We start from the raw sequence: 19,825 nt of genomic DNA on the forward strand, positions 1-19,825 counted from the left end.
AAAAAATAGATAAAGAAAATAGACACCAATCCACCGGTCTATAGTACTACCATGTATTAAAATGTCAGAGGTTGGTGCTCCCAGCTGATGACCCACCTGCCCGAACCCAATGTCAATCCATTTAGTAGAGGAAGCCACAGCACTCGTAGAGTTGAAAAATTGAAAAAATAATCTTTGTTTTCTTTTTTCACCCAAACATTCATAAAACCAAAAACTCTTTGCAATGGCACCACAAGTTCCCAACCTGGAGTACCAGCCGTCTGCCTGAGGCATGTTGTATGTCCGATCATCTACCCGGACCGGCCCTACAGCATTCCTGCCCTTCAGGATTTCAGATAAATGTTTTTAAGTGCAAGATCATGTAAAAGTTTAGGTTGGGAGAAATGTTACCTTATGTTAACCTGTTGCACCTCTTAGAGGTCACGGTGGGCTGCCCTCTTATTTTTTGCTTGTGTTATTAGGCACTTTGCTGACGTTTCTTGCAAAACCCAGAGGTCAAATGGAATCACCCCACCAGACGAGACGGTCAACTACCACAGTGTTTGCTCCATATGCATGACGCAGGTGTCTTCTGCTCAGACTAGCGCCGTCCTACAACATTGCTGCCTACAGAATTTGTGTTTTTGGTGTGGCTAAAAGTGGGAAAAACGTTTTCCTCTCAAAAACTGTATAGCCATGAAAATGAGCTCTACAAGTGTCTATGTATACACTCACCGGCCACTTTATTAGGTACACCATGCTAGCAACGGGTTGGACCCCCTTTTGCCTTCAGAACTGCCTCAGTTCTTCGTGGCATAGATTCAACAAGGTGCTGGAAGCTCCTCAGAGACTTTGGTCCATATTGACATGATGGCATCACACAGTTGCCGCAGATTTGTCGGCTGCACATCCATGATGCGAATCTCCTGTTCCACCACATCCCAAAGATGCTCTATTGGATTGAGATCTGGTGACTGTGGAGCCCATCTGCCTCAAAGTTCGTTGTACTGTGCGTTCAGAGATGCTCTTCTGCCTACCTTGGTTGTAACGGGTGGCGATTTGAGTCACTGTTGCCTTTCTATCAGCTCGAACCAGTCTGCCCATTCTCCTCTGACCTCTGGCATCAACAAGGCATTTCCGCCCACAGAACTGCCGCTCACTGGATGTTTTTTCTTTTTCGGACCATTCTCTGTAAACCCTAGAGATGGTTGTGCGTGAAAATCCCAGTAGATCAGCAGTTTCTGAAATACTCAGACCAGCCCTTCTGGCACCAACAACCATGCCACGTTCAAAGGCATCAAATCACCTTTCTTCCCCATACTGATACTCGGTTTGAACTGCAGGAGATTGTCTTGACCATGTCTACATGCCTAAATGCACTGAGTTGCGGCCATGTGATTGGCTGATTGGAAATTAAGTGTTAACGAGCAGTTGGACAGGTGTGCCTAATAAAGTGGCCAGTGAGTGTATATATCCCTGGTTATGGGAAATTTTTTCCCTATAATGAAGTTGAAGACCACATTTGATGGTCTCAAAACATTGCAAAATGATAATGAAAAAAATTTTTTTTTTTGTAAAAACTGTACATGAGTACATGATTAAAATGACCAGTCAGACTCCCCTTCCTGATTTTCATCCTTGAACAGGACTCAGCGCAGCTTTGATTGAAGTCTCATAAGCAACTCTAGATTCCCACTTCTCCCAACTTAGGTTAAACCATCCATGTGTAGTCGCGATTGATTGTAATGTTTTATTTAAAAAAATATTCACATCCATCTGTGATAAATACAGCGTGATATACATATATGCCTCATAACATGAAGTACATTCAACTTTTGTCTTTGTTAACCTGAAGGTACATACATTGTTACAGAACATATGGATTGACCCCTTCTTCTTTGGCCATAGAACAGGCCAATAAGTATCGTACATAGCAGCATTTTGTGCACAGCACAATTGTCCGATTGCATATTGACAACGGTAAAACAGATAGGAGGAATCCCAACTAGGCGTCGTCAGGATGATCCGAAACTCAGAGGTCGGGTAAAAATACGAGATAATAGAGACATGTTTGGTTCTACAACGTGACCGAGCTTCGTGAAGGAAAACTAAACTTCAGAGTAAATGTATAAGATTATGTCAGAGCCAAATGTTGGGATTATTCCGGCACAAAGTTGGTCGTCATATGGATACGGAAAGACCTGGTGGGTCAAGGTTGATATACACGGTCTAAATCTGAGGAAACTTCATATACTCTTGACATCAACATCGTGGTCCAAATATTCCATTTCAACTTGAGCTCGATGAAGACTTTTTGGTTTTCCAACCATCCATATCAAGAGTGTTGTTGAACAGTGCAAAAATATGGTGTGCCATGGGACAATGGGGGGGGGGACACCAGACATAAGACCCAAGGCACAGTCACTTGATGCCCACTACCAGCAAGGGCATCCATACAAAGGTTTTTTTTTTTTTTTTAACAATGATCTTTGATACCAGGATGTGAGCAATGCTATCATAAAAACACTTCAATTATTGACTTGTGGTTGTCATCAGGTCATTATGACTGAATCACTATATGTAATTGACAAAATTCCAATATATCTAATTATATCTTCTCAATTAGAAATGTTTTGATACTACGCTGTGACCATTTTTCAGAACTATGACTTTGCCCAACTTACCGATGTCGAGATCTACTGACATAGGGATATTTTTATATTAGCGTTCCTTACACCGACCAGGTAGTGACAGCTGCCCGGATAACTCTTTAGATCATCAAGATGTGCAAAAATAATCAGATTAATGTACAGTAATTGAAGAACTATTGGTCAAATGACCAAGCTACAGTAACAAACATTGACTTTTGGGTCAACGCAGTTGTGGCACATTTGAGGGATAGAAGACCTTCTATAAGTAGAGTAAAAACCTCTCCAATAGACCATAACTTTGAGTAGACCACTCCAGGCCAGATATCCTATGACAGATTTTCTGGTCATCATCTTTTGAGAGGACCAACCACCGGAAGACCATATTTCAATGCAATTATGGGAGATCGTCTAACTACCAGTCTAGCACCATATATAAAATGTTAGCTACTGAGAGGTTCATTTGTGCCACCTTTGAGTCTTCCAAAGCATTCATTGTCTCTGTCCAATAAAACCAACTTTTATGTAGTCTCTCTTTGAACTGTGGCTTCTCAACAAAACATAGGACAACAAGTTTTTTGCTTTTGCAGACCTTTCTACGAGGTGAATGATTACTTTACATTTGTTCTATTTCTATTTCGTCGTAAGTGTTCGTAGGCTGCTCATTCGAATCTGATTGTATTTGAAGAGATCTGTACAAGGGAGGTGGTGTTCTTGGTACTTGGCAGTGGTCCACTTGAGGTAGCTGTAGAGCCGTGTTAAATGTTGGTGGATCTTCTTCTGTCAGACAAGGGTTGTCATGACCAGCCATGGTGTCGGGGAGCTCCTCTGCATCTGTTTCTTTACGTTTTTTCCACCACGTGATGACCTTTTGCCATTTCTCACGTAAGACCACCCAAAAAGAGTCAATGAGGAAAATCTCAACAATCTCCAGAACGCAGACCATAGAGCAGCTCATCCAAAGGCCCAGTTGACCTCCAAAGTTGGCAAGAAGATTTGGAAGCTATGGAAAGAAAAGAAGGTTTGTTAGTACCTGTTTTTTTTCTGCAGTGGCCTGTGGTACCAGAGGACCCGTTTATAGATTTTGTATGGAAGTAGAGTGGACTTACACTGGAGGCAGGACTTTCAGCAATAGTTTTTAGATTCAAGTCTTGGTAAAAGATGTCCAGATTGACCAGATCGTTTCTGTAAAAGAAAGAAGAAGGGGATTTCTAAGCATGTTCTCCTGCGGGTTCCTCTGATGTTTTATTTGCCTCCCCATTAGGTCTTTACTATAATTGCTCCTAAGTTCCTTAGAGAAGCTTCTTGTAAATCACAGACATGTCTCCTTTCCTGCCCTGAACTGGGACAATAGAATGGGAAGTTCATTGAAATCAGTGATCATTTGGGAATATCAACGAGGCAACGAGGAAATAAAAAGTGACTGTGCACTACCTAATTTCCCCTGTGGAGGTGCTACAGGGAAATCATACCTGCCCAGTCTCTCCACAGATTACAGCTGATCGTTGGAGATCCCAGCTAGGGTACGGTTTCTCATGACCTTATTATCAACAGAGCCATAAACAAGTAAAGCCTGACCAAAGTGGAGGCTCCCTTTAAGGTCAATTGTGTCTTTCCTATTAAAATAGTCATAACCAGTTGAATACTATTTTAGGATTACCAATACCTCCCAGTCTCTGTAGATACTGGCCTGTGATATTGTCATAGGAAAAATGTAAGTAAATTGACACATAGCTTTGACTCTGTCCTTCTGAACAAAGATTGATGGGTAATCATAGACATACAATTCTAGGTAATTAATGAGTAATTATTACCGTACATTCACTCTATTCACCATGTCTTATTTTTTAGTGAGATCCAGTGAATTTGGAGACTTACTTGGTCAGTTTTTTTTCCAATCTGTCACCCAGCTCCCAGGACAGGACTCGTAGTGTCCAGCTCTAGATGAAAAATGGAAAGTTTATCAGAAACATAAATAATAAGAGATTAAGCCATAATAATAAGACATTTTGTTATGTATGTGGTTATAATATGAATCTGTGCTATAGTATTTGTAATATACTGTCTATAGACTGCTATGAGCATTTATGGTACCGTAATGGGGTCTGCAAATGTCCCTTAAATGCCAACTTTATATTAAGTGTATAGAAAGTTATACATTTTTTCTCTGGACTTCCCCTCAAAAATCCCCACCATAAATCAGGTTTGGTAAGCCCAACCTCTTTTAACAGGCACATACCCAAATTTTCTAGACTGTTCTAAAATATAGGGTCTGCCCATGTTTTTTCTAATGGATTTTGTTACAATGCTTATAAGAGAGCTAATGATTCCTTCTATAATTGGAAATTAAGTGACCATATGGAAAAGCATGCAATGGCAATGGGCATTTTATGTTCAATACAGACAGGAGTGAAATTTCTATTTCCCACACACAAAATTATATGGGGCCCCTGTCAATGCATAGCTCCAATAGGAAGTTTCATGGTGCCCGCTCTGCCATTATTATTGGAGCCCTAGGGACATAAGTGTGGGGTTCCCATAATCTTGGGTTGCTTTATGGGAAAATCCACCCCTAAAGAATCAACTTTATGGTCAGCTTTAAGAAGAAGGGGCCGTGATCTTCTTACCTCTGCACTTATGGAGGGCCATTTAGCGACACTTCTTGTAAATGTCCATTCTTTAAAACTGAAACGACAAAAATGGATCATTTGGTTTATGTGAATGTCTAAAGAACCTCACAAGGCGGGACCTGAGAAGAACAAAAGGGAAACAGTAACTAGAGAAGTCCCGGTGGAGATGGAAGGGATCAAGACGCAAACTGGCAAGGTCAGCCGGAGCCTGATCATTGTTCCTATTTTAAGTCTAATTGCTGAGAGCTGAGATATTGTTCTCCTTAAAGGGAATCTGGGATGTCCAAAATACCTCCCAAACCAATAATAGTGCCATGTAGAAGGCTTCAATACTAGTGCACTCGTATGTTTATGGCTACAAACCCATAATGCAATGCAGAGGTATTCATCTTTTCATAAATATGCTAATCAGCTTGAAAGTGCACTGCTCCGATTTATATTAAATGTTCCAGGTCTTCTCTGGACTCGTTGACCCTTTGACTATGATAGATATTTCCAGCCTCTGTCTACAAACGGAACGGCTAATCTGGGTATTGGGTCTGTCCCCACAGTATTTTCAAGTTGATTAGCATATTCATAAAAGATAATTAACATATTTATGAAAAGAAGATAAACTCTTCGTTCCTTAGTCGTTTTGTGGCCAGAAAATTATGTTTTTGATACTGTTAAAAAAACACAACATAACATTATTATTCATTTGGGAGGCAATTTGGACCTGGCAGACTTCCTTTAAATTTATGGCTGCTTAAAGGAACCCTCTTTAAACAGTTATTTCACTGTAATATAACTAAAGTGGGGCCTGAGTGGGCGGAGTATGACCAGGAATTCGCTGGCTGGTGGTTTTTGAATTCCTTTGTCATGCTCCACCCCTTTACATGTTTCGGTTTTGTTGTTTGGAGTGTTCCATTATATGGGAGGAGCTCTGGGAGGAGCCAATGACACAGTGATACAGCCAATATAACTAATAATCTCACCTGCAGGACTCACGACAAGTACTCTGGCATCCCAGCTCCTCCTGGACAAATCTCTTATGCAGCCGGAAGTAACAATAAACTGAAAGGAAGAGATTAACAAAATACATTTAGAAATGATTATATGTTACACAAATAATGTATATACAGTGGGTACAGAAATTATTCAGACCCTTATACATTCTTCACTCTTTGTTTCATTGCAGCCAATTGGTAAGATCAAAAAATCTTTTGCTCATTAATGTCCACACTGCCCCCCAGAAATGTAGATAATTTTGAAACTGAAATATCACCTGGTCAGAAGTATTGAGACCCTTTGCTGTGGCATTCATTAAACTCACATGCTGTCCATTTCCTTCTGATCCTCCTTGAGATGGTTCTACTCCTTCATTGGAGTCCAACTGTGGTTAATTAAACTGATTGGACTTAATTGGGAAAGGCACAGACCTGTCTATATAAGATCTCACAGCCCATAGTGCATGTCAGAGCACATGAGAATGATGAGGTCTAAGGAACTGCCCAGGGAGCTCAGGGAAAGAATTGTGGCAAGGCACAGATATGGCCAAGGTTACAAAAGAATTTCTGCTACACTCAAGGTTCCTAGGAGCACAGTGGTTTCACAATCTTTAAGGGGCTTTCCAAATTGAGCATCTCTGAAGACCAATGTTCACCATACAACCTGAGGGAACTGGAGAGGATCTGCATGAAAGAGGCAGAGTTCCCCAAATCCAGGTGGGAGAAACTTGTTGCATCTTCCCAAGAAGACACCTGAGCAAAGGGGCTGAATACTCATCACTGGGGGACGAATACTCATCACCAGGAGAGATTTCAGTTTTTCTTGTATTAATAAATTAGCAAAAATATCTACATTTCTGTTTTTTCTGTCAAGATGGGGGCAGAGGGCACATTAATGAAAAAATAACTTTTTTGATCTTACCCATTGGCTGCAATGAAACAAAAAGTGAAACATTTAAAAGGGTCTGAATACTTTCTGTACCCACTATAATCTAATCTGCCATTTACAGATTACAAATATTCTAGATTACAGATTATATAAACAAAATTCTGTAAAGAGGTAAATAAAAAAAACCCAACCCAACTTACTCCAACCCGAAAATTCATCATTATTGCAGTATTTCGCCCCTTTGGGCAGTGGCTGGTCATAGTGGGCGCAGCCGCAGGTCTCCACCATCTGCTTTTGGAAACAGGAGTACAGGCAGATCTACAAGAGGGATAGAAAGGGGTAATGTATAATATAGATCATGTAGATCACTAGTAGTATCTATCTATCTATTTATCTATCTATCTATCTATCTATCTATCTGTCTCATATCTATCTATCTATCTATCTATCTCATATCTATCTATCTATCTATCTATCTATCTCATATCTATCTATCTTATATCTATTTCATATCTATCTATCTCATATCTATCTATCTATCTATCTCATATCTATCTATCTATCTATCTATCTCATATCTATCTATCTATCTATCTATTTATCTATCTATCTATCTATCTATCTCATATCTATCTATCTATCTATCTATCTATCTATCTATCTCATATCTATCTATCTCATATCTATCTATCTATCTATCTATCTATCTATCTATCTCATATCTATCTATCTATCTATCTATCTATCTATCTCATATCTATCTATCTATCTATCTATCTATCTATCTATCTATCTATCTATCTCATATCTATCTATCTTATATCTATTTCATATCTATCTATCTCATATCTATCTATCTATCTCATATCTATCTATCTATCTATCTCATATCTATCTATCTATCTATCTATCTATCTATCTCATATCTATCTATCTCCTATCTATCTATCTCCTATCTATCTATCTATCTATCTATCTATCTATCTATCTCCTATCTATCTATCTATCTATCTATCTCATATCTATCTATCTCATATCTATCTATCTATCTATCTATCTATCTATCTATCTATCTCCTATCTATCTATCTATCTATCTATCTATCTATCTATCTCATATCTATCTATCTATCTATCTATCTCATATCTATCTCATATCTATCTATCTATCTATCTATCTCATATCTATCTATCTCATATCTATCTATCTATCTCATATCTATCTATCTCATATCTATCTATCTATCTATCTCATATCTATCTATCTATCTATCTATCTATCTATCTATCTATCTATCTATCTCATATCTATCTCTCACATCTCCTATCAGTATGGTGCCCACTTACCTGATAGGTGTACTTCTTATTATACAGGTTTTCTATAGGGACATCACTTCCATCGATGGTGCAGTCGCTGTATGGTTTACTTAACTTTGTAGATTCAGTCTAAAACAATCAGAAAACGGTATTAGATCATAGTCGGCCGTCACTCATCCATATTTTTCTCACTCACATTTACACACTTGTTATCTAAATCCAGAACTTCCTGACGGACTTGTCTGACACCAATTACTCAATTGTGCCATTTTTAATCTATGCTAAATTTAGGGTAATTTTACCTTGTGGGTTTTAGATCACAGTGACGCGGGCTTTGCGCCTGTTTTTATGTAAATGAATAAATTGGAGGATAATCTGTAGCAGTATGTTGGTTTAATACTACAGCAGTCACTCAGAGCAGAGGGGAGGAGCTGCAGTAGAGCACAGCAGTGTGAGGACAAGTGTGAGCTACAATTCTGGCATATAAATCCATATTTCACAGTTCTGCTGCTACTACCAAGACCACACACAAAGGTATGATCTGCGGTCATACTACTGCGATACTCACCAGTTGCATCCCAATAGAGGTTTCTGTAGCCGTCTCAAGTTCTGTGCCCGATTCTTCAATGAATGGAAAATCATTTTGATCATGTACCAAAATCTTGGCGCCCGCTGCTGTCACCAGGTACGGGTTGTATTCATCCTCATCAATGTAGATGACCAACTTCAGCCCTTAAAACACAGAAGGACAATGTAAATATATATATATATATATATATATATATATACAGGAATCCGTGACCATGTATGTAGCCTGAGGAGAGACTAAAAGGTCCTTACCGGACTCTGCGCCACCCATAGAGGACTCCAACAAGTCTTTCTGCTGGGCATCATTGAAGGTGTAGCAGTTACCATATAGGGAGTGATGGAATAGGGTAAAATTCCTGCAATGAGAGTAACATATGCTTAGGGTGCTTAGGTTTTCCTCCAAATTTAAAGGGGTTCTCCACTTTGCACATCCTAACCTTAAAAATAAGCAAATTACAAAGTGACCTCCAGCGATCGATTGCAACTCAGGAGGAAGTATTCCATTTCTCTACATTGCCCCTACAGGAGAAGTTGAGCATTACACCATTGCTATGGGCTTTTTGTGTAATGCAGGTCCTCCAGAAGGAGTGACGCTCTTTGTAACGGAAGAGGATGGCCATTATCATCGTTATATAACACATTTCCACATCATAAATGATTATGGCATGTACTATGATAAAACACTGTAGAATGAAGACGCTCACGAGGGCTTGGAAAAAACTAATCCATTTGTAGATTTTGATGTCATTGTAATGAGGATTCATATCCGGCATTGCCTTGATGTTAGTCTAGCCGTATTATATGGACATTTGCATAATCTCCTTTTTAACATATCTTGATGCTGAGCTGGTCTGATGACAAGCAGAAGGCGGGAATGACTACAAGTTTGGCCATGTATCAGTTTGGTGCTAGACTGGCTGTCCTTGTGGTGCCCCCTACTATTTATGGTAGTGGTCTTCTCTAAGGGACATGGAGGTGACCAGGGTGTCTATACCCCCTTTGATTTTTCCCCCCTTCTGCCCCCTTTATTTTAGTAAATACTCCTATCCCCCATGTAATACCTGGCATCACAGGGCTTGCCATCGAAAAAACAGTTGATCAATAGGTCATCGGCGGTGTAGCCCATGGCAATCTTCTCCTCCATGGGGATCTTGGCCAGGATGTCCATGTAGTGTAGCCGGTACCACTCCTGGATGGCGTTGATGGCGGAACTAAAAGTAAATATGGTGCAGTCGCTGTTGTTGTTGGGGTTGCACTGTGACGAGACAAATAATGGGAAGATTTCATGTATCAATAAATGAAGATTGGGGAAACCATATGATACGTAACGCAGAATCATCATCATCGCCTCTGTGCACCATATTATTTTATCTGTTTATCATCTATTTATCCATTATATTCATTTCTAGAGTTTATACATATATTAATATGTAATAGTTTGATGACTTAATTTATGCTGTGTATTAAAAAAGTTTTACTTCTGAGCTCATATTTTTAAGAACCCAATGCTGGTTCAGACTATTATGTGATATAAAGGCTTTACACCTACCACCTATTCTATCCCAGGATCTAGCAACTTCATTTGGGGCCCAACCTCTATTAATCCCTAGGATATAGATCAGTGATGGCGAACCTTTTGGAGATAGAGTGCCCAAAGTACAACCAAAACCCACAATTTAAGCAGTAACTTATTGATCCCTGCTGCATCACAGGTTTCAATCGTATTGCTGTCCTGAGTTCACCAATACAATAGAAAAAAGATGGAGAATTTGGATTCAGGTTCCCCTGAAGAGGAACAATCAGGATTCCCTGAGCAGGAACTCCAACAATAATCTATCTCTATCCACACCTTCTTGTTCCTCCTGTAGTCCTGGCAGCCAAGGATTTTGCTTTAAAATGGCACCGAGTTTGGCACGTCCTGGGCTGTATTGGACCGAAGGGGGAAGCCCCGAGTCCTGTCTGACAAACTCTGTGTTGGGGTGAAAGCCTGGGTGCCCACAGAAAGGGCTCCGAGTACCACCTCTGGCACCCGTGCCATAGGTTCGCCACCACTGATATAGATCATAGCGGCCTTCAAATTGGTTTGTCTTTTGCTGGACCTCTGAAGTCCAGGATCACCAGGGATCCTTTGAATCTCTGTTGTGTAAGTCCTACACTACTGGTAGCCTAGGATGAGGGATAGTAAACCAAGTACAATGTCATGCTGTTGTGTGCCCCCTCTGGTGGGATCCGCTCTTCTTTAAGCTTCTTATGCCTTTGTTTTTAAGGAAAAAAATGCTTTAAAAATTATGTAAATGAGCCTGAGGGGCTCCAGGTTCCATTAACACCTATGGAGCCCGAAGCCCCTCATTTGCATAATTTTAAAAACATTTTAAAAGGTTTATTTTGTAAAAACCAGGGCATAAGAAGCCAGAAGAAGAGCAGATCCTTACAGCATGTCAGTGTGCTTGGTTTACAATCCTTGTTTTACATCTGTACCTAATTTCCAGAGACATTTGGTCATGCCTCCGGCTAAAAAAGGGACGGGGCTCGAAAAAACTGTTCCTCTCAGGGGGCGGCTCTTCTTGTTTAAGGGGTGGGACTGAAAGTGCATGTATGGTCCTTGGTTGTTACTTGAACTTCTCTATAGAGTCAAATTATGGATCTATCCAACATTATTTGAAAATCCGGTCCTTAGTCAGACTAAGGTCTACTACTTACCAGCTTGTATCCGACAATATTCCCAGCGGCTGTGTCGGTATTCCTGTGGACCACTCTGGCGTTCATCCGGCTCCTCCTCCGGGTGAGAATCTCCTCGGCATCTATCTCATTGTCTTTGATACTTTTCACCACAAACAATTTGATCCTATTGAGGTAATTCACTTCATTTTCCGGAACTTCTTGTGGTCCTTCTACTTCCCTTCGCCTACGACTTGTGGGTTCGGAAAATCCATAGATTTCCTTAAGTGCCTGCATAGTCTGCGTCTCCAATCCGGCCACATATTGTTGAATAGTGCTGTACCTGCAAAATACATAAATATGTCATTAGTGTAAAGTGTAATTGATCTTTACCCACCCCTTATGACTACGACTACAACTAGTTTCCATGTCAAACTCAGGATACTGGCCAATGGCCAAGTTGGCTGTATAAAATGAAAAATAGTCAGCTCTGACTGCAAATTTAATAGATATCAATGACTTCTCCTTAAAGGAAATCTACCATTTGTCTACCATACATACCTTGAGAATGCTGTAGCCACACTGATGCAGAAACATATCTTGTTTAATCCCTGAACTGCATGGTTTTGCTCAAAAACCAATTATAAAATTCAGGAACCTTGGTAAAGCTGGGTGAAGACTGGCTGCTGTACATAAACACATTACACAGAACTTCCTGAACTGTCCAGACAGGACTAATCAACCTGAGCTGGATGACTCATACACAGCAGCTGGGGGATGGTGCAGCGGTTGATTACTTCTGCCTGTCAGGGACAACACAGTGATGATGTATTCTCAGCTTATGCTGGGCAGGACAAGGCTGAAGCAGAGCATTATTAGGGTAAGAGGAGAAACCCCCAGGGACAGCCACAGGAGTGACAGAGCCTCATTATCATAATTTTATAATAGTTTTTTCAGCAAAACCACTCAGTTCAGGGATTAAACAAGATATGTTTCTGCATGAGTGTAGCTACAGCATTCTCAAGGTATGTTTGCTTCATAATATCAATAATTTAACCCCATTAAACGACATAGATAGAAGAACATTTGTATTCCCATCATGTTGATCAGACAACACATATTCTAACAGGTGTTTAAAGCGCTGAGGAAGTTGTCACAATGTATTACTGTACGAGTTATACTATAGCCCAAGGACATACAAACATGAACAATGCATTCCTTCTTCCCATCTATAACCGCAGGTTACATCCGGCTGCCGCAATGTTTGGATGTGTTTGTGTCCTATCTTTAGGAGAGTGACAGTGATCACGGAGCACGCACTGCACTTTGTTGATGTATGTGGAGGATTAATGCACAAGGATTTCAGCTCCTGCTGGTTGTGCAATACGTAATACGTCTGTATCCTCCTAGTATAATACAGGTGTAGGAAGACAAAAATGCCGATACTTCAAGAGCCTAAAATTTTAATCTTCTATTGATGCTTACACAAAAAAGATCATTTTTAACCCCTTACTTTACAATTTTATTCAGTTTTTGCTCCTATCACTCAGTGATGGTCAGTGTAATATACCAGAGTGTGAGCGGGGACTCTCTAAGCAGACACTTCATGATCCCTCTAGTGCTATGAGATGCTGTGTGCTGACAATGTGCTTAGATTATCCAGGGTTTATATACATTTTTATTTAGATTCTGAACATTCTACTAGTATCTGACACATAGAAAAAGAGAGATAAGACAGATCAGAGTCATGAGATGGATATAAGACACAACAAAACACTCAGCTCTGCTATCTTTCCTCAAAAAACACACTGTCAGCACTGCTATGCCTCCCCCTCCCCTAGGATAAAGACCTTATCTTGCCAGTAGATTGTAGAGTAAGTCTTTGCACACTGCTGGTTGCCTGGAAGTGCCTGTGTCTGAGCTGGTCTTGTAAAGCAGGAGGGAGGGGCAGGAGGCAGAGAGCACTACATTGCACATACAAGAGAAGCTATTCATGAGAAGAATCCGACCATAATCAGAAGATTTACAGTTGGATCCAAGGACAACCAATGTAAACACCAGAAATTCCGTATTTTTGTGAATAACACTGAAGTAGAGAATGTGTTATTTTGTTATCCTGAATACATTTAAGAATCTTGTCTTTAAAGTTAAAGGCTATGTCCACCACTCTTTGTCCATCTATAGAGTATGTTCCTCTATGGATAAGCAGAAGAATAACTTCTACTTCAGAGCAGCATTCACAATTCTGCTGTAAAGGAAACAGTCAGCGACATCTCTAACACCTTAAGTTATCTGCTTCTACAACGCAGTCAGTTCTTTCTTCTACACCAGTTATTTCTTCATTTTACAGACACTGAAAAAGCAGGGGATTTGGAAGATTTCCGCTCTGAAGGCTGCAGAATGTTAAATTCTGTTGCAAAGGGAGTCATACAGATTAAATCATTATGTGGGTGTAAACTTTCCAGATATGAATTTACATGTTTACAACCAATGTGAGCAAAAATTCAGTATGTGATGATATGCAAATGAGCATCTTGGTGCACAAGGGGGTGGAGCCGTGACCACTGGCGCAGCCATTTACTTCTTTATTCACCTTATTTCTATAAAAGATTTTAATCATTTTGTAAGAGACAGTAGTGCAGTGTAGAAAGGAGAAAACAGGAGCACTGGCGGTCATGGCTCCGCCTCCTGGTGCACTGAGAGGCTCATTTGCATAAAAAAAAATCTTAAATGATGGATTACTGGGAAAAATGTATGAAAAGCTTATAATGTGGCCCACACAACCCCCGTATGATATTGTAGGATATACTATATCCATTGACGGTCATGGATGTACGTACACCCATAGCTTTATCCGTCTCTACTAACTTTTTTGCATTTGTTCATTTACTACGCTGCTATTTTCAGTTTTCATCCAGATATAATGTCATTTGTGTTCGTCTCTTCTATTACTGTGCTTCCTGACACATGTGATCGCCAAACGTGTTAGGACATCACGTGAGATCACGTGGAGATGACGCATCGCTTTCACAAGAACATAAGTATATTCCCTGGTCCTAATCACTTATCTTATAACAATTACTTATTTAAAGCGGATGTTCTTATCTATGTTAATACCATGAGAACCTTCCTAGACACCTCTGGTGTCTAAAAAAATACAATGTCCTGACTACATAAGTGCTATGGCCCCTCGGTCCCCACGGGTGCAAACCCACCAAAATGACAGACGTGCCAAAAGATATTGACAGGTCCTTACTAACAAAAGAAGAATCAATGGCAATTCAGTACGCAGATACAATTGATCGGGAGAGCAGAGTAACCTCTGTGTGTGCCGTCCCTATGACAAATGCAAAGTGGAATACAATACAAGCCATTGGGGCGGTAGCCCGGTGCCCAAAGTTTCTAGGGGGCCCACAGCCACCCAAACCGCCCACTTAATTTTATACGCAGAAGGACCTTCACCCATGAAATTCTTACATCTGTTCCTGCTCTTAATACAAATGCACATAAGGACCTGAAAACTGGTCCTGAAACCGCAGATTGAAAGCAAACAGAAGGGACACATCTTCCATTCCCAAGAACCTGATTCTAGGACTAGATGTAGGAAGTGATTTCAGACTTGTAGGGGCTATAATATTCATACAGCCCAGGGCCCTGGACACGTGACGAAATTATGTCATCCTGCCTTCTGCACCCTTCTGCATAAGCAATGGCGCTGTATCTAAATTCCTGATGGGGGACATTATCTAAATTCATATGAAGTTATGAAGAACAAGACAACCAGAGGAGGTGCCAGGACTGATTATGTAACTAGTTGCTTTGTGGTGATCTAATGACAATGAATATGACGTTCTGCTCATGCACAACCAGACCAGACCCTCCATTCATTTGGGGGGTACAGGGGATTACTCCCCATAATAATAATAATTCCTTTATTTATATATTGCACATGGATTACACAGTGCTGCACAGAGCTTGGCAAATCAGTCCCCATGGGGCTCACAATCTAATCAACAAGTATGTTTTTGGAGTGTGGGAGGAAGCCGGAGGACCCAGAGGAAACCCACGCAAACACTGAGAGAACATACAAACTCTTTGCGGATGTTGACCTGGATGGGATGATTAGAGAGGGTGTCCCTCTGGCCAATCACAGCCATGGCTAGTTGACTAGGGGTGTCAATTTGCTGGCGCCAATCTGGCAACATGTCCTGGTAACATGGGACGCACCCGAATCCAATCAGAGACTTCGGGTCCACTCATCATGACTGCTGGGGGTCCAGGCGGTAAGACCCTAAAAACAAGCAAGTTATCTTCTATTCTGGAACAACTCTTCATAGGACAATGTAAGAAGGACCTATAGCTGTGTTCAGCCTGATCCACCTGGTTCATGAGCAGAACCTTTCTTTACTTTGTTTTTACTTTAAAATATAAGCCTTAATGGCCTTGTTCTACATAAGTAACTTCACAACATGGCGGCACATTTGGTATCTATGGACGCGTAGTTCAGCGTCAGAGAACAACTCTCTAAGAACTAAACTATTAGTAACTACTAAGAATCCTGAGCGTACAAGGAGGAAGCAGCCGCCGAGGTGATTACACTCCGGGATCCTCCGCCTGGGATCACATCCAAATTCATGTCTCCCTTTGTTCCTGTGACTATTGTGAGGATTAATGATGGACTGTGGGAATTATTCTCTATCTGATCTGATTATCTTGCTAGAAAATTTCCATAGTGAATAGTGAATGATGTGGGGTCATGGCTCGCCCCTGCTATATATAATGTGTCCTGTGTCCTGCCGACAACTGTATAAGCTCATAAAATATAATCATACATCGACCTTAAATAACAAAGCAATTAAACCAATTAAGATTTCCGGTTTTTGACATGTAACCGCACAATACAATAATATACAATCTTGTAATATTGCTGCATTATACTATATATATATATATATATATATATATATATATATATATATATATATATACAGTATAATGGAGCAATTAAATATGTGAATACACACTATTCACACATATATATAGTGAATACAAACGGTCCCCTACTTAAGGACACCCGACTTACAGACAACCCCTAGTTACAGACGGACCCCTCTGCCCCCTGTGACCTCTGCTCAAGTCTCTGGATGTTACTATAGTCCCAGATTGCAATGATCAGCTGTAAGGTGTCATGAAGCTTTATTGATAATCCTTGGTCCCATTACAGCAAAAAAAAATTGAAACTCCAATTGTCACTGGGGCAAAAAAATAAAATTTGTCTACAACTACAATTATAAAATATACAGTTTCGACTTACATACAAATTCAACTTAAGAACAAACCTAAGGACCCTATCTTGTACTTAACCCTAGGACTGCCTGTATTATCTAAAACTATATAAAATATAATATATAGAACAACACATAATTAAATATATTAGACATATAGACATCTAATCACTTAAAGGGGGTTTCCAAGTTGCACATTACTTCCTTAACAGAGGGCCCCCCCCCCCCCCCTGGCAAAAACGAAGCAGCCGCACAATGATTTTGGTTTGATCCCCAATGCATAACCAAAAATGACTGTATCACCCCAAGGCTTCTTAACGTAAAAAAGTGAATGGAGCAGCATTGTGACCCTGAGTAAGTTGCAATCGTCATTTTTGTTTACAGTCACAACACATTTTGGGGGGGGTGACATTTGTTTGCTTACATTAGTGGGGGATTGCACAGAGCCCTGGTGGTCTTTGGTTATGTTAAGGGCAAAGTTCTCATATCGCCCCAGGGTGACACCCCACTGATAACTTCTTATCTATAGGATAAACCATCAGCAAGTGTTTCATTACCCTGCAGCGCCCCCGCAGGGGAAATGAGGTAGTACAAGATTTTAAATAAAAATCAAATTTATGTAAACTCTTTATGAGCGGAATTAAACATCTCTGTGATTCACTGACTCTCGGATCAGACTCATAAATAATCGGTATAAAAAGTGGTTCTATTTAGTGTAAGGGACCCCACAGATTACTTAACAGGATAGTCTGGAATAAATGTTATCTTTTAAATCAGCTCCAATGGGGAAGACCCCATCAAATAGGGAGTCATATTTTAGCTTCTGGTACCAGTGTGAGTGTGACATGGTGGGCAGGGGCATCCATATCATCTAGTTAGATTATATAGCTGGTAAGGGGACAACCTGTGAAAAAGAGGTTCTGACCCATTTAGCATGCCACAACATGTGCAGGACCCCTACACTAAACTGTCTGCCCTCTAATACTAGAGGATCCCCATTCCCGCATAAGCCACCAATGGGTACATAAGAATAAACCCAACATTTTCAACTTTGATAGGGATTAGACTTCAATCTTAAACTTAATCCCTGACCCACAAATCCCAGCTAAATTCTCGACCCTTGAAAATCCCCCAAAAAATCCCACTTATTTCTTACTTGTAAGGGTTCATGTTGCAGACGGTGACGGCCGGGAAGGTCAGCTTCTGGAAGTTGGCAGTGATGGACACGCTGACGCTGTAGTAGGACATGAGCAGTAGTGCGCACTGCCAGAAGATCAAGGCCACCGCGATCAACGTCAGGACAATCCAGATCCATTTCCGTAGCCGACCCTTGGACACCACTATCCTCCGGCAGCCGTGAGTGTTGGTGGTCAGGCAGTACCATTGCATCAACTCATACAAGGTGGGAGCTTGGGGACCCGTTACGGGAAGGGTCTTCTTGAGCTTCTGGGTAAGTTTCTTCTTTGGACCGTTCGACATGATGAATCTGGAAAATGCAAGATACAGTTCAGTACAACGTTGTGTCTCGCGTTTTATGGGGTTAACTCTACTTGGCAGCCGGATCCCTATAACATGCAATATCTGGCAGGTCTTCAGACGTTTGCTTGTACGACGCATACCTAGACACACATAGTTCCTTTTCAATCCTCAAGTTTTAGGCGAAGTTGGCAGAAGCGATAACGGTTAATCTGATAAAATGTGCTGAGCCGGTCAGATGCAGCAGAGCTGAGTGAGCTATTTGCTGCGGTGCTAAATATTATTCGGTTATGTTATCTTGTGCAATAGGACTGAGTGTTATAAGTGGGTCTCCTGGATTGAGAAAATATTTGTTCCATATTCCTGTCCCGTACAAATACACAAGAATCTAATTGTAATCGCTTCCAATATTAGGTAGTTACATAGTGTCTGTGGAATGTGTCAGTATTGTGCATTGTGTGGGGCTGCAATGAAATGCGGTATAATGAATATGATGTAATAATGTTGCACGCAAGATATTTATTCCTGGAAGAAAATGATAGAATAAACTTTCATTTTGCATCCAGTTCCAGTATAAAAGGCTGCAAAATGTATCATTCTTGTAATAAAGTCGTTAAATGAAGCTAAATGATTCCGTATAAGTTGTATGACGGTGCATAAAAATCAGTCTAAGTTGTAGGATGGTGTAGGATTAGTATAAATTGCAAGCAAGTTCCCCTAAATTAGTCCAAGTTGTAAAAATGCTGCCTCTAACTTAGTAAAAGTTGTAGGTTGGTGCCTAAGATTCAGTAAAAACGGTAAGTCGGTGCCGCAGACTCAGCATAAATTGGAGGTTGGCGCCTCGGACTCGGTAAAAGTCAGCATATTCTGATGGGCAGTGTCTGAGTCAATCAAAACTGGAGTATGGCGCCCCCAAGTCCAATAAGTCTGTGCCCTAAAATGAGGATCAGCTGCAGGATAGTGTCTTAGAGTTAGTAAAAGTTGAAGGGTGAGTCAGTAGGAGATAGAAGATGCTGCTCCATTGTCCATCTATGTTGTAGGTCAGTAGAGATTCAATAAAGTAAAAGGTCGGAGCCCCAAAATCAGTCAAGGCTGTAGGCTGAGTTCACATGAGGAGTAAAAAGGGGTTCAGAAATCAGTTAAAGTTGTAGGATGACGTCCCAGAAAGTCAATGTCCCATCGATGGTCAAGGCTGAAGGATCTATCGATCTATTTCATATCTATCTATCTCATATCTATCTATCTCCTATCTATCTCATATCTATCTATCTATCTATCTATCTATCTATCTATCTATCTCTCATATCTATCTATCTATCTATCTATCTCTCATATCTATCTATCTATCTATCTCAAATCTATCTATCTCC

The 19,825-nt window shown here is 40.5% G+C and overlaps 1 protein-coding gene across 5 annotated transcripts in view; it reads right to left on the minus strand.

Annotated features, from left to right (window-relative positions):
• Positions 1–2,397: 2,397 nt before the first annotated feature.
• Positions 2,398–19,825, minus strand: part of SCNN1G (sodium channel epithelial 1 subunit gamma) — a 22,939-nt gene continuing 5,511 nt past the window's right edge. For 4 of the 5 annotated variants that reach the window (XM_072120304.1, XM_072120305.1, XM_072120303.1 and 1 more), the window contains exons 2-13: positions 18,136–18,465; positions 11,737–12,037; positions 10,098–10,291; positions 9,289–9,392; positions 9,017–9,180; positions 8,479–8,577; positions 7,333–7,450; positions 6,232–6,310; positions 5,255–5,312; positions 4,506–4,567; positions 3,737–3,812; positions 2,398–3,630 (exon numbers count right to left, since the gene is read on the minus strand). In XM_072120304.1, the coding sequence (XP_071976405.1) occupies positions 3,244–3,630; positions 3,737–3,812; positions 4,506–4,567; positions 5,255–5,312; positions 6,232–6,310; positions 7,333–7,450; positions 8,479–8,577; positions 9,017–9,180; positions 9,289–9,392; positions 10,098–10,291; positions 11,737–12,037; positions 18,136–18,458 (1,965 nt within the window). In that variant the 5' untranslated portion in view covers positions 18,459–18,465 and the 3' untranslated portion in view covers positions 2,398–3,243. Of the gene's footprint in view, positions 3,631–3,736; positions 3,813–4,505; positions 4,568–5,254; positions 5,313–6,231; positions 6,311–7,332; positions 7,451–8,478; positions 8,578–9,016; positions 9,181–9,288; positions 9,393–10,097; positions 10,292–11,736; positions 12,038–18,135; positions 18,466–18,598; positions 18,759–19,825 lie in introns of those variants that run through there. The other variant, XM_072120306.1, reaches the window with a different exon arrangement.

Source organism: Engystomops pustulosus, chromosome 8 (assembly GCF_040894005.1).
Source record: "Engystomops pustulosus chromosome 8, aEngPut4.maternal, whole genome shotgun sequence".
Taxonomy (NCBI): Eukaryota; Metazoa; Chordata; class Amphibia; order Anura; family Leptodactylidae; genus Engystomops; species Engystomops pustulosus.